This window comes from Siniperca chuatsi, linkage group LG12 (assembly GCF_020085105.1).
Source record: "Siniperca chuatsi isolate FFG_IHB_CAS linkage group LG12, ASM2008510v1, whole genome shotgun sequence".
In the NCBI taxonomy this organism is placed as follows: domain Eukaryota; kingdom Metazoa; phylum Chordata; class Actinopteri; order Centrarchiformes; family Sinipercidae; genus Siniperca; species Siniperca chuatsi.
This window is the reverse complement of record NC_058053.1, coordinates 21,488,531-21,503,701: the sequence shown is the minus strand read 5'-3', so window position 1 is coordinate 21,503,701 and position 15,171 is coordinate 21,488,531. Positions and strand designations below refer to the sequence as shown.

At 39.5% G+C, this 15,171-nt stretch overlaps 1 protein-coding gene across 2 annotated transcripts; it reads right to left on the bottom strand.

Moving 5' to 3' along the window:
• Positions 1-1,207: 1,207 nt before the first annotated feature.
• Positions 1,208-13,608, bottom strand: LOC122886039 (solute carrier family 22 member 4-like). 2 transcript variants are annotated; one of them, XM_044217906.1, is made up of 11 exons: positions 13,013-13,608; positions 11,227-11,439; positions 9,092-9,195; positions 8,500-8,654; positions 7,895-8,066; positions 6,894-7,020; positions 6,711-6,811; positions 5,155-5,369; positions 4,156-4,338; positions 3,594-3,729; positions 1,208-2,430 (listed from the first exon to the last, which is right to left on the bottom strand). In XM_044217906.1, the coding sequence occupies exons 1-11, from the start codon at positions 13,220-13,222 to the stop codon at positions 2,328-2,330; spliced, it is 1,719 nt and encodes a 572-aa protein (XP_044073841.1). In that variant the 5' UTR covers positions 13,223-13,608; the 3' UTR covers positions 1,208-2,327. The 2 variants fall into 2 exon arrangements, with proteins under 2 accessions (XP_044073841.1, XP_044073842.1); XM_044217907.1 differs by having other exon boundaries at positions 11,227-11,436.
• Positions 13,609-15,171: the final 1,563 nt, after the last annotated feature.

Here is a 15,171-nt window from a genome sequence, read left to right as displayed (position 1 = left end):
ATAAAAGAAAACGACTTCCGGTAAAGCGACTTTCCAAATAAAAGCCTAGAAGTGTGGAGGAACAGCTCACAACAGATTGTTTAGAGATATATCAAGCTAATAAGCATTTTCCAATCACATTTCTTATCCGTCTTTACTTTTATTTACAATTTTGTTATTTATTTATTTTAGAAATATTTTATTATTTTTGTTTGTATTTATTTATTATGAAGGAATAATAAGGAAAAGTCACAGCTTGGGTTGGCCACTGTTAAAGACTGATTTGATACTTGGTGTGTGTTTGGAAAATCTCATTCTGAGTAATTGTTTGATTTCAATAAGGGGCCCCTATTGACCCCACTGTTTCTCCCACTCTCTGTGCATTGTGTATGTATTAGTTTATGAATAATAATTAGTTTGTGGTAACTCTATTTATTAAATATATACACTTTAAAAGCTAGATTTTAAGACAGGGCCCTTTTAAAATGAGACACCTCAAGATTACGTAATCATTTCAGTTGAGAAACTCAAAGGTTGAGTTTCAGATTAGTGAAGAAAAATAAATCTGCTCTGTGAGTGAGTTATACACAATCGGTTTGGTTGAAAATACACATTAATTGTTATTTCCCCCAAATATCTAGGAACATTTCACCAGATTTGCAGCTAATGGTTTCTGTCCAAATTCACTACAATATGTTCAAAGATTGCTTTGAAGCATTTGTGTTTGCGTTTGTGTTCTGTTTTTGACTATAAAACCCATTGCTACATATTTAGATTTTTGTCAAAACTTGTTTTCCATGCTTGTATTTTGAAAGGCTCGTTGCCTCCTCTTTGCAAACCCTGTGCAGCTGCGTTTTTATTCCCCACCCGTTTTGCGCCAAGTCCCGCCCTACTGTGGTATGATTGGCTAGCTCGTTACTTCGACGCGTCCTTGTGATTGGATGCTAGCTCCACGGTGTTTTCTGTCGAAGTTTCTGCAAGTCCAGCTAACAACACTACTGACACTACTGACGTTGACGATAATAATAATATAAATAGCCTATATTTTAGATCCTTATATCTACAGAGGGGGTGCAACTCAATTTAACTCTACGCAGTTTAACCCCTTGTTCATATAACATGTGCTTCTCAGAAAATCATGTATTCATAACCATGACTTTTTTCAATGAACATGTTACAGTCTTGAACCAACTTGCCATCGAGAAAAATAAAGGGTTAGAGAGCTGTATAAGATAACAAAAGAGGCAAAATAGTTTATTTATCGAGGGAAAAGGCTATGCTTATATCTTAACGTATGCCCCTCAGAAGTATTGGGGCCAATAAATTAACTAATCGGATCTTTAATAATCAGATTAAATAATCAGATCCTGTTTCGTAATAAAGACCAACTAGAAAATTATCAGGATCAGATTTATGTTCAGATGAATAAATAAAAAAGCTTTGTATATGAAAACACAAAGTCAACAAACAATAAAGCCAGTCATAATCAATTAAATAAAAATATTAAAGATGATTAATAACTATAGCAGAATTATTATTATTTAAATAGATGATCGTGTCCGTTAACAGTTAGGACCCTTAAATAAGGGATATAGAGGCTTTATTTAATTTGATGTATTAATTTATTTATCACATTAAATATATACGTCCATATGTTTGTCTTCAAGCTACTGGTGAAACAAAACAATACATTCTTAATATACACAACTAAAACGTTTATATTACCAACTCTGAATCTTGTAATGTAGCACGTGTAGCAAAATGAGTCTGTACAGAATTCACATTAAGATTTACTTTCACATTCACCTTAAGTTCATGTTTATGATTTATATTTCTTTCCATATATATGCTGAGACTGTTTGTCACCTTCGTGTCATGTTTATCACCTCAAATGCACCAATGTTTCAATCCATGAGAGGAAACACAGTAAACTAGATCTACAGCAAGTGTAAATGATGTGTGATTTAAATGTCCCTTTTAAAGTTTTAAAGTGACCTCACTTTTCGCATTGGTTTTAATGGTAAAAAAAATATCCCAGTCATTTTTTGACTCCTTATTTTCAGTGAAGCTTTGCAATAGTTGCCTTTGTTGTCTCACTGTTGCGCACTACTCTGTCCCCGCTGTATCGAAACTATTCATAAAGTGTGAGTGAATGTATCACTGGAGGCTCAGCAGGTCCTCTCCCAGTGTCCATAAGCCGCCACCTGGTCCACACAGAAAACAACACCACCATCCTGACAAAACAGAATAAAATCTAATTTATAAAATATAACAGTTTTGGTGTTTTTTTAGGCAGTTTTAGTGTCGTCCTCAGTTTTGTTTTTTCATTCGTTTGTGTGTCAGGAGTCTTATAGGCGAGTTGTGCAGATGATGTCAGGTGTAGTAGTCTGGTCTTTAGCTGATTTCCCATCATCCTTTGGAGGAGGCGTGGAGGCCCATGGCCACCTGAACCTGGAAGCCAAAAGAGGAGAGCTGCATTATTCAGGCTGAACTTACACAGTGTTTTTTCATCCTATTGTCAAGTGTGTTTTGTTGTTTTTTACATTGTACATATCTTGTTCTATATTTTTTAACGAATATTTGTAATTATTTGGTTCAAATTGGTATAGTTTATTTTCATACATATATATATATATATATATATATATTCCATTTAAAACTCAGCCCTGCTTTTTCCTTCTCTAATTCTGTGCAATGAGCAAGCGCAGTCATCTAAGCCATGCTGACGGTGTTTTTCTACAGAAAAGCACGGCAAGTTAAAAGGTGTTGATGACGTGTTGGAGGTTGTGGCTGTTTCTGCTTGTATTATTGCTGGAATATTTAATATTCCAGGGAGGAATATTTATTTATTTATTTACTGATCCACTGACCAAATAGCGCAGAATGAGTCCATGTCTTGTTGTGTAGGGCCTGTATTTGAATCGTTTTGTTCAATTACTTTCAAAGATTCATAGTCAGATTCGTAGACTATGTACTTTATTTACTACTACTATGTTTTCCTATACTAGTACAGCACTCAGTATTACTGTCTGTCTGTTAAGCTGTTATGTTCAGTTCAGTACAAAACTAGCCCCTACAAGCACTGTACATAAGGTTAATAGCTCAGCAGCCCATTATTTACGACAGAGTTATCACATTATGATTGTTTCTGTGGTTTAAGCAGTCTTTTAATATGCTTTTAACAGGGAAGTAATGTACTGTGAATCACAGCTGAGCTGACAACAGTGCTCTCAGTCACCAGTGAGGAGCTCCACTGATAAAAGCTGCAGTTTCAGTCAGTGGCGATGGTGATTCAGTACAGTCAGTTCAGTTTGAAGATTCGCTGATAAAGATTTGTTCATACATGTACTGAACACCTCTAATCAGTTTGCAGTAAAATAAGGCTGATGTCTAAGAATACCTATACTTTCTCTCTAGTCACCAGCAAAGCCGCACAAAGTATCAAAATATTGAGTCATCCAGTCATGCAATGTGGCAGCAGTGGAAACTCTTGAGTCCATGGCTTGCCACGGCTCGGTGTGATAAAAGTGGACTAAACCTGCCCATGGACAAACCGCATAACCACCCCCCCCACACACACACACACAGTGAGCTGTGTGACTGTGCAGACTGACCGCTGTGTGAGTGCCATCTGCTGGATGGTGTCGGGCAGCGGCTGTCTGAAGGTCTCAGGCAGGAAAACGCAGAGCAGAACACTGAGCAGCGACAGAGAACCGACAACGATCCACGGCAGGAACTGATAGAACACAGCTGGAGACAAAACCAGACCAGATCAGTGAGTTCAAGTTTTGTCAGATACAGACCTTTATGACATTTACAGATGTTTTATTTATTTCGGACAGATACCTCAAAACCTCAACAGATAAAACCAAAACGATTCAACTCAGGGCAACTGAGAAAATATTGTCATTTTTTGTCATTTGGGTGAACTGACCCTTTAAAAGCCAGAACTGAATGCATCACAAGAGCAGCTACTACTGTAGCTGGTATTGGTGCAAACATTTTTATTCTCTGCAGACCAAAAAAGTTACAAAATGCAGAATTAAATAGTAAACTAATAACTTTTCACATGAACAAACTGGTTCAGACAAATCATATTGAAGGCTTAAATGTGTTAGACTGAAGTTATTATATATACACTAGCTGCAGTATGATGTATGAAGTGAAAGGTCTCACCCAGCTGCAGCAGGTATGGGGAAACAGAGGACCCCACTCTGGAGAACATGGCACAGGACGACATTGCTGTGTTCCTGATGACTGTGGGAGACAGCTCACCAGTGAACATGTACAACACCCCGGTGCCGGCCAGAATGCCAAATTTACCCAGCAGCACCAGGGACAGGGTGAGCGTTGGATGACCTGCAGGGAGGAGGAAGGCTGTAAGCTAGTAATGGGGGAAACAAAGCATTTCTGAAGCACTGAACCACTATGAAGCAATTGACTGTTCACTAAACCCCTCCATTGAACAGCTATTGCCCAATTAAACCATAAATAGGCACAGCAGACCTGTCAAGTTTTGTATTTCTCAACATGTGTGGTGTGCATGGGGCTGTAGTAAGAGAAAAATTTCGTGTATAAAGAGTTTAGAGGGTGGCGTCCTGTTTTTAGCCTTTTCAAAAACCACCAGAGCAAAATTCCAAGGAGTAAATTTAATAGTGTATTTATCCGCTTTAACATAAGCTGCAATTGTTAGCATGTCTGGCCACCAAGTTTACTACATAATTTACAGTAGGAACCAAGTGTTAGTTCCAAAGCCGAAGAGCATAGCTAACTACATAATTTTGTGGGACTACAGGTCACATTACATAAATTCCCTGTGTGCCAAGATGCTACTACATCAAAGTAACGTTATCAGGGTTGTCTTAGAACGAATAACATTTTAATTACACTTTTATTTACAATACTGGGATCAAAGATCCATTGTTTAAAAAATGACTAGGAATTTCGATGCTAAATCTGCAACTATCATTGTGAACTGCATATGTGCTGTGCAAAAACGCCTTGACAGGCCTTGACAGGCGTAGTAACAGTAACTAAGTGGGGCGGGGCTTAGTCAACAATCGACTGTGCTGATGGTTCATTGTTTCAGTTTTTTCAACAAGATGAATATATTCACAAAGAAAGAAGAAAGAAAGCAGTGGACGAGTACAGATAGCTTGTGCAGGTCTTACTCACTGTGCAGAGTGATCTGGATGAGGAGCAGAGCTAGCGCCCCCAGCAAGGTGAAGCTGATATAGGACCGGCGCCGAGGAAGACTACGTGCCGCCAGCCAGCTGGCAGCGTACGCTGGGAGCTCAACAGCTGTCACCATGAAGTAGTTCAGAAAGGGGTTGCCATAGAGACCAGACATGTTGAATGACAATCCAAAGTAGCTCACACTCAAAGAAAACCTGCAAACAACAAGAGAACAAGACTTAAACTCGTCCCCTAGACGCTGCAGGGTTGATTACAGCAGTAAGATTACAACAACAATATGAAAGTGTTGAACAGAGCAAATAACATACTGGTGAATTAGCTATTCTTAAAGACTTACCATTAGTGAAGTTAAAAATGTAAGGTTTATCCTGAGGGTGGTGCTACACGAAAGGTCATAGGGTCATTAAAAAATAAAGGGTTCATCCTCTGGAGGGCAGGAATGTGAATCTGGGGCCGTATTACAGACACTTCCTACATTGCAGATCCTATCTTAACTGTTTAGTAACCATGGTAATTAGAGTTAGGACCTGATTTAGGGGAAAAAAAGCCATTACAGATGAACAGTTCCTAAGTGAATCCTAACTTAAGATAGGAAAGGTTTACACAAGCATCCTAACTTCCCAAAATCTTAAATAAACTCTCCTAACTTTAACTGTTAAGCTGTCCTAACTTTCACTTTTCCACCAGTAGAGTTAGCTAACTAGTTTAATGGCTGCTCTTTTATTGCTTTTACACGAGAAACGAAATGTCAACAGGCGGAACTTAATCACTGTGAGGCTTATGTCAGATCCTAACGATGTGCCGGATACGGCTCAGACTGTGTCTGCTATCTTAGCCCACTCTGTTTCTTTTATCTCCAGAGTTAGTGTTGTTGTAAATTTCCCAAAAAGAACATCTTTGGATTTCTCTACAGATGTTACCGACACCTCTAACTCATCTGTCTTTAAGTTAAGTGCCCATTGTTGTTTTTGCTCAATTTTTTGTATGTTTCAGTATGTTTCAATGAGAAAAAACAACAGTTACAAAGTTGTTTGAAAAAGAAAAGTAGCGTTGGTTACTAGGTAAAAATTGATAAGCAATACTAGTATTTTATTAAGGATTTCCTAAACTGACATAAGATAGGAGTGATGAGTGAGGTAAGATAAGTAAAATAAGATAGGATTCCTAAAGGTAGTAAAAAGGTAAAAATCCTTTCTTAGACTCTTCCTATCTTAACTTAAGACTTAAGATAGGAAGTTTATGAAATACAACCCAGTACATTAGATGGTGATAGTACTGGAGTAAGAGTGGAAAATCTGTCCTGATGGTGGTGCTACAGGAAAGGTCAGAGGGTCACCAAAATCATTAGTAATCAGCCTCAATGAATATCCACAGTAAATCTTATAGGAATGGACAACTAGTAGTTGACATACTGTATCTTCCTCTGGATGGACAAACTAATGGACCATGCTATTGGTAGTGCTAGCAAGGAAAAAAGAGGAAAAGTTCCTGAATTCCAGGAAAAATTCTTGCTGAGGAAAATTGCTTTGACTCACCAGATGAGCCACAGCATAAGTATGATATATCGAATGTTTGGGGTCCTCAGCAAGTCCAGGAAGCTGAAGGACTCTGCCTTCTGACTTGTTGCTTTCTCAACCTGTGGAGAGACAGAAACTACAGTATAATAGCTACTGTCCTTTAGTGTGTGGAAGAAGGCTGAGGTTAGAGGTGGTTCTTACGTTGGCTGAGAGGAAGATGACATGAGGAGCTTCCACTCGGTTCTCCAGAGCTGCTGACCTCAGAAGGAGTTCTGCTTCCCGCGAACGGCCACGAGACACCAACCAGCGAGGAGACTCTGGAACCAGCCTACACAAAAATGTATCCTCTGTAATTTATTAGTTGAAAAAGTTTTGGTGGAAATTGGGGAAGGACACTAGATCACCCTGGTTTTTCCATATGTGTTTTATACAGACTCTTTCTCATTCATCAAGCTATGGTGGGAATGAGTAAGGAGTCCACCCAAGCCAGAAATGATCTGAGAAGCAAAATTTGTCGTTGCTCTAAAGTTGTCCATGCTCAAAAGACATTAACCTTGTGCCTTGGGCCTAAGAATATGTTCTGGATGCATCTTCAAGCTAAAACAGGGTGGTAATTTGCACGTTAAACATGCAGTAGGGCATTCCTTGAGTGGGATGTTCCCAAGTGGGCAAAGTATTCCTGTGTGGGCAGGGAAGGTCAGTTTGAGTCATAGATCCATGAGTTTGAAGGCTTATAAGACGGCAAAACACTGCACTATAACGATTTATAATACTATGAGACTGGATTTTAAAACTGTGGAACATTGTCAAGGCAACAATTATTTTATCATAAGGTAGACAGTAGATCTTATATGTTCATGTAACAAAGTCATCTACCAGGAATGTGCGCTTGAATGTATTTGATCTGGATGACGTTGCATCGCGTTGCAGTAAAGATTGAGCCAGGTTAAACTTTTTTGCCACACGACCCTGTGAGTTTTTGCCGGAGCCCACCCTCAACCAGTGTTCCCATTCAAATGAAAGAAAGAGTTTTGTTTTTTCATGCAGTTCTTCATCAACATCAAGGTACAAAATCAGGTTACCAGGGAGAGGTATCATTCCACAGCTGGACAGATTCATCAACTGGATTCTGACATATTTCATCCTTTCAAGTTGTTCGCAAGATGCAGATATATCTCGATAGTGTACTGAGGTAATCTTACCACCAGAGGGGGATACAGGCCAGGCCTGGTACGGCCATGGTCCATGACAGGTGTCTCCAGTTCCTGACCAGGTAGGCGGTGCCAGGCAGCAGCATCATACTAAACACGTAGACGCAAGGCAAGCACAGGCTGGAGAAGATAACTCTGGTCGAACCAATCAGGATCTCTGAACCTATGGAGAAAATGTGTTTTAAAAAAAGTCAGGGAATGATACTAAGTGCCCTAATGGACATTTTTGTATTTCTGTGTCTGTTGTCAGATTACTGCACAAGTATAAAATACTGACAGCGTTATAAGTAGAAATACATCAGCCATGTTAGTGAAAGGTTGACAAGCAGACAATCATTCATGAGCATTTTTGAAAAGTTATCTTTTTCTGGTCAACACTACAAGACTGGTGTTTTCACTTTTGTTGCAAAGGTTTGTATGTATTAAATGCCAAAACATGCAGAAGAAGAAGGAATTTTAAATGTGTCTTCATCAGCATGGTCTCATTCTGTCCTCCAATGAGACTCTATTGAGATCGACAACAGAACACTAGATGCAACCAGTGGAGAAGGATAAAAGTCAGTGGTTACAGTATAAAGAAAATGAAAAACCCATACCCAGTACAAACACAACTATGTAGCTGGTGATCTGACCCAGGCCCAGCATGAAGAAGAGCACGGTGAAGATGGGCCAGGACGGAGCGAAGGCCACGGCAATGCTGAAGACACTAAGCATCGCGATGGCACCGAACAGTACAGGCTTCCTGCCAAACCTGATGTACAAACACAACAGAGTGGCCACAACAGCAATATATTGTCTCCTGTTCGGATGTTAACGTCAAAGAAGAGAGACACTAAAGTAGGCAGATATTGTTGGAAGCTAGCATGATGTTCGTCCAAGTCAACAACAAACCATGAAAGCTTCATGTTTTTAAATGTGCAGGGTATGTACATGGTGTAGGTCTCTAGATTATAGGATAAACATTAAATATCTTTCAGCTAACTGAACCTGAAAATGATGTTGTCGAGTTTTTGCCACACACTTTCTCTTTCCATGAAGTGTAGCAGACCTTCATCTCTTTGGTCAGTGTTTGGTTAGCTCACAGCTAACTACCAGACATAGTTTGGCAAAACATTCTACCTCTGCTAACTCTGAAGCAGCTGAGAGGAGCAACTACAGGAAACAGTTTGAACTGAAACTGAAAAGTACCGGTCAGAGATCTGTCCAGAGATGAAGCATCCGGACAATCCTCCCAGGAAGTAGACGAGAGAAGTCAGAGGCTGTTTCCACTGGTCACCGCACACCAGGCTAAACTGGAAGACAAGGGACATGTGGGTTTTCCGCAGTGGAAATAAAAGTGTAAACTGGAATAATACAGCAGACATAGAAACTGGAATATAAAGCAAACATGGGAATGCAACCTTGAAAATTACAACAAACATAAAAAATCAGTTCCCCTGGTCACCAGCTGTCAGGGACCTCTGGGCACAGAGGCCTTTGACCCGATCAATCTGTGCTTGATTTTTCTGGTCCTGTACTAGTGATTATCCTGAGTCTCTGTTCCTCTCAGTCTCAGCGTAATCACCGATGGGCTCAAGCAGGAGGCAAGCTTCTGAACCCATGTCTCCTGCTTGAGCCCATCGGTTCTTCCACTGAGCAGGGTCCTCCAGGGTCCATCTCCTCTGAGCCCTTCCAGATTCCAGCTTCTCAGATTCTGGTCCTTCAGTATTCATATTCTTAGAGACAGTCCTCCAATGTCCTACTCCTCTGAGCCCGGTCCTCCAGTGTGCATCACCTAAGAGCCAGATTCTCTAGAGTCCATCTCCATCAAGCCTGGTCCACCAGCATCCAGCTTCTAAGAATTTGGTCCTTCAGTGTCCATAATCTTAGAAATGGTCCTCAAATTTCCTGCTGCACATTCCTGCAGAATCCATCTCCTGGCTGCCTGGTCCTCCAGATTCCATCTCCTTAGAGCCAGGTCCTCTACTGGTAACTCCTGTGAGCCCAGTCCTGCAGTGTCCTGCTTCTCAGAACCTGGTCCTTTGGTATCTTAAAGACTGTCCAACGTCCAGTCCCTCCAAGCCTGGCCCTTCAGTGTCCAGCTTTTCAGAGTCTAGTCCTCCAGCAATCAGCTCCTCTGAGCTCTATCATTCAGTGTCCAGCTCTTCAGAGCCCGGCCCTCCAGCGTCCAGTCTCATCCTGTCCAGACTGCTGGTTTCAACTGCCTCCAAGTTGTTTGGTTTTGGTGGGGCTGTGATGTTGGTTTGTCTCTGGTCGGCTTTCCTCCTGAGCTGTTCTACCACCAAGATGAGATTAACTTTACAGAGTTGCCATAAAGGAAGACAGAAATCACTATGTGGTGGGGGATTTGATCGTGGTGATGCCTTCACTGCCTCTGCCTCATCATCTATTTTAAGTTTCTGTAGTATTTGACCCCTCCTTGTTTTCTTGGCTGCCTGTTTACCTGTTGCACTCAAGTTGATGATGCCCTGCATGCCTTTCAATTCTGTGCTTTTTTTATCTTATGTTCTACCTCGCGCAGCCTTAAGCGTGCTTAAAACCCAAACTAACACAGAATGACAAACTGAAATACCTTGCATTGTCCAAACAGCACCCTAAAAAATGAAGTGAGTGTAGTATGTATCCTCACATCACAGCATTGAGTATACTTAATTTTATCACTTTTCCTCTGTGAACTCAGTAGTCAAAACCTGGGCAGAAGTAGTTTGTAGTATGTAAAAGGGACACAGCACAACAGACATTGAAATACAGCTGTTCTTCTTTGTATTTGTACATAAAAATCATCTGACTTAAAGTTTCGTCCAGATTCATTAAACATTCTGGTTTCATATGCATTCATATGTGTATGTCAATTCCAGTCACTCAGTTACTGGGCAGATTATTTGGGCCTTCATTATCATACAGTTTAATTTAAATTTGAATTAAGTTTGAATTTAAAATCCATTTCAAATTAAGTTAAAAACAGAAGTTTAGCCACTCTTGTGCAGCAGAAGACCCCAATCCAGTCATTTCCAGTTTCTCATGGCAGCTTCCTGCAGTCATCTGAGGCAAGTCAATGATTGGTGGCCAGTGAGAGAGGTCACGACCCGTCAGTGTTTTACAGACAGAAGCTGTTCTGACTAGACTGGATCCTTATTTGAAGTGCTGGAGTCTAGTAATAATAGTAATAGTAATAATAGTAACGCACAGTAGATGGGTAAAGGGGAAACAGTGAAAATAGTAAAAACAAGTCAAAATACTTGTTAGTACTGTTAGTGTTAGTACTCACAGTGGATGCAGTAGTAAATTCCATAGTAACAATAGTAGCAGCAGTAGCTCAGTACCTCACTGACTACAGTAGACTGGTAGTACTCAGTACTGTAGGTCCATCCATCTTTACAGCTCTCCTGCTTCAGGCTGGAGAGGAGGACCTCTGGACTTGATCCCAGGTTGTTGACCAGGTCCAGGCTGGGTCTGGTTCCCAGTGCAGACAGGTTCTGCACCAGGTCCAGCTCGTACCGACTACAACTGCTCCTCTCAGGCCGCCCGGCCACCTGCTGACAAGGAAACACCATTATCATTAACTTGTGATGCAAAAACAGTCTGGGGAGGTAGACTGCACCAGAGCAGACCACATCAGTTCAAACCAGACCAGTTCTAACCTGCACGAGGATCATAGCCTGGACCAGTCCAAAGCTATACAGTAAATTATTAGCTGACTGTATTTCCAAGTACTTGAAACCCTTAGGACCAATCTTGTATACAGACATCAGCTGTGGTATGTCTCAGCATTCAGCTGGATTTAAAGAAAAAATAAATACAAAATAAAAAGTAGTTTTTTCTCAACCATTGTAGTTTGTACATTAAACTAAGACCTTAAACACTTAAACTTTAAGCAAACCTTAACTAAAACAACTGAACTGTACCTTAAACCTAGTATACCACAATGCTGGAAAGTAACTGAGTACATTTACTCAAGTGCTGAAACAAAAAGTCAAAAGTTCAACTGCAGCTGCAAACAGTAGGGAAATCCTGCCTTTTACCCCTCCTTAAAACCAAGTCCTTTACTTAGATTATATTGAAAAGAAAAATCAGGCAACAGTGTTATTTGAAGATGTTTTCATAGATTATTGGTCACATGTTTATAACCCAGTTTTATTAATAGTTTGCATACTACAACGGGTCTGTATAGAAGTGAGGACTGTTGTCAGATGTTCTCCAAAATAAAGGATTTTTGTCACAGTTTGCTTTAACTATCAAACCAATAACATCTGTGTAAACACAATGAATATTCAGCATCTTTACTGAAAAACAAAGTCAGGTTGTTTGATGAAGGGCCAAATCACATGGATTTTTATTACATAAATGTATCAATGACATAATGGTAGTATAATTTATATAATTATATAATAAAATATAATCTTATATTTAACGCTTCCATGTGTCGTTCTAGAGATCAAGGACAAATTACGTGTTTTAGAGGATTTGTTGGTTAATATATGTAATTTTAAAAAGTCAATTAAAGCTTTTTTGTGGGGGAAAGATTTTGATTGCATTTAAAAAATGACAAATTCCTTGAGATGATGACATAAAAGTCTTAATTGACACATTTAATAATTTTATATAATAAAACTTCCAGAGACATTTTCAAGCCCTGTTTTTGTCCAACCGACAGTCTAAACCTAAAGATTTTCAGTTTACTATGATGTAAGACAAGGAAAAGCAGCAAATCTTAACATCTGAGAAGCTTCAACCATCAAAACATTTGGCATTTTTGCTTGAAAGGTGACTTAATTGATTAACTGATTATTAATATTTCTGTCCATCGACTTATCGATGAATCGACCAGTTGTTTCTGCTCTCCTTCATATACGTAACCTATTTTCACCTACTTTTCACTTACTTCACCTACTTGTACAGTATGTACATAATAAGTCTATGTTTAGTTGTACCTATCTTTATTCGGTTTTGTTGTCTGTATGTCTATTTCTGTCTATTTCCTGTGAATTATTTTGTGTGTAACATTGAGAGGAACTGAAAACTGGAGTAAAATTCCTAGTATGTGTACACATACTTTTCACTTAATTAACTACTTTCAGAATCATTCAGCTTGAACGGGTCAGTTCCGACCTGTACTGGGATGCTGGCCTGGATCCAGTCCTGGCTCAGGTTGCTCTCGGCAGGGATGTGGCAGTGGTGTGTGGGTGTAGCTAGCAGGAAGATGACGGAAAGGAGGTTGTATCCACTTGGAGCGCTGGTGAGACAGAGAAGGAAGAAGACCCTCCTCTGGAACGGGCCCCAGGTCCCCAGGAACGACACTGACTCCTCGTAGTCCTGCATTTTCCTTATAATCCACTCTGTTGTTTACTTTACGGTCAGTGCTTCAATTTATTAAGTGCTGTTATAACCACTGAAGCAACTATGACAATTAGGCTGACTACAAAGACACAATGAATATCTTTCTTAGAACTACAAATGCTTTTAGAACTACATTAACAAATATTACTACTGCCACAGTACTATTATTACAATAGGTGTAAAAACTATCAATATATGGGCAATATTACAACAATAAGTACAAATGCCTTCTGTTACTGTAAGTACAATAACTACAATTACAATTCTCCACCTATGAGTACTACAATAAGTACAAATATTTTGTATCTGAATACAAATACTGTTAATACTCCTGTTGCAGCATTGTCAGCTTCTCTCTGCAGGATCTCTCTGGGGCTTCACACCTCTTTTATCCCAGACAAGACATAAGAACTCCACCTCTCCTCCTCCCCCTCTCATCCGCCCCCTATCAAAAGTCAAGTGTTCATATTGCAACTACTCGTCGCAACTTCTCACACTGGGAAAAAAATTACACTTGGTATCGGAAATAGACAGAGATAGAGAGCAGGGTGGGAAGAAACAGTGTGTCACTTTTAAAAGGTAATTGTTGTTTTTTTTTTTTACAATTGGTAACACACATTTCACAATACTGAGTTCACTTTTTAAAACTCTTCACACAGTCAGCACAACAGAAGTCAGTGAGGACTAAATTGTGGATCACTTTTCATTGCGTTGACACAAAATGCATTCAATGACCTCATCGTTCAAATTTCATGAACTGTTCATGAAAATTGTTCTCACTCAAACTCAACCACCACCAAAACTCTATGTATTTACACATTTTGCACACGTTTACATACTGTTGTCAAAAGTGTTACATTTACGTTCAAAACATAATTAAAAATATCAACAACAAAATACAAATGCATAAACTTCTAACTGGGACATACAACACTGGGTTCCTATTTTAATTCCTTGACGACCTCTATGAAAGACTTGTACCAGATGAGGAAAGTGAAGCAGAATCCAGATCGTTTTGTAATTGTTTGGGACAATTTGGCGTTTCACCATTCTCCTCCAGTCACAGAGTGGTTTACAGCCCGTCCCAGGATGGTGTCACGTTTCCTTCCACCTTACTCTCCATTCTTCAACCCCCAGAGAGGAATTATTTTCCTCATGGAGGTGGAAGGTTTATGACCACCAGCAACATGATCAGATGTCCCTTTTGGATGCAATGAATGCTGGATGTCTGGACATATCTGCAGAAGATTGCCAGGGATGGATCAGACATGCAGAAAGATTCTTTCCCAGGTGGATTGCGAGAGGACGTAAGGTGTAATGTGGATGAGGACTTGAGAAGACAAGGTTGACTAGCACTGTTGTATTTCTATAGCTGTAGCTGGTCCCATACAAGTATGTAAAATGAATATGTATAGTTTTGTATTGCATTATTGGAATTACTCTAGTTTCATTTTGTGCACTTGGAAACACTCCATGCACAAATGGCAAAAAAAAAAAAAAATACTGAAGCATATTGCAGCATTTCTGAATCATTTCTGTAAACTGTAAGGTAACACAATCCATGCAATAAAGAAGTGACCTAATTTTTTTGTAATGGAATCTTGGTTTATAATAAATAAAAATAAAAACATACGTAAATAAAATATACTTCAAAGACAATAGTGATACATATTGTAATGTTACCTGCTGTTAGTGTTGTTTTGGATCATTGTGTTCTGAGTGACAAAGTGTTAATGTTGGGAAACGAATGTTGTCAGTGTTCGTGTAAAAGATCTGAACCTGAGATGTGTATCAAGTGTTTTAAATGTTGACTAGAGGCTCGATTATCTTCGGCCTGCAGCCTCGTACCTACAACTGAATCACAGCCGTGCTGATATTCAGTACAACAGCACTCCCTCTCATGTGATATTGCTTTAATATAAATGTTTATA

Bases quoted from the DNA above. Each gene is read 5' to 3' on its own strand.
- LOC122886039 (XM_044217906.1), bottom strand. From the start codon at position 13,222: ATGCAGGACTACGAGGAGTCAGTGTCGTTCCTGGGGACCTGGGGCCCG. The intron at 9,196-11,226 runs GTACTGAGCTAC...CTTGTCTTCCAG, and splicing joins AGTCTACTGTAGTCAGTGAG to TTTAGCCTGGTGTGCGGTGA. The intron at 7,021-7,894 runs GTAAGATTACCT...ATTTTTGTGTAG, and splicing joins GCCTGTATCCCCCTCTGGTG to GCTGGTTCCAGAGTCTCCTC.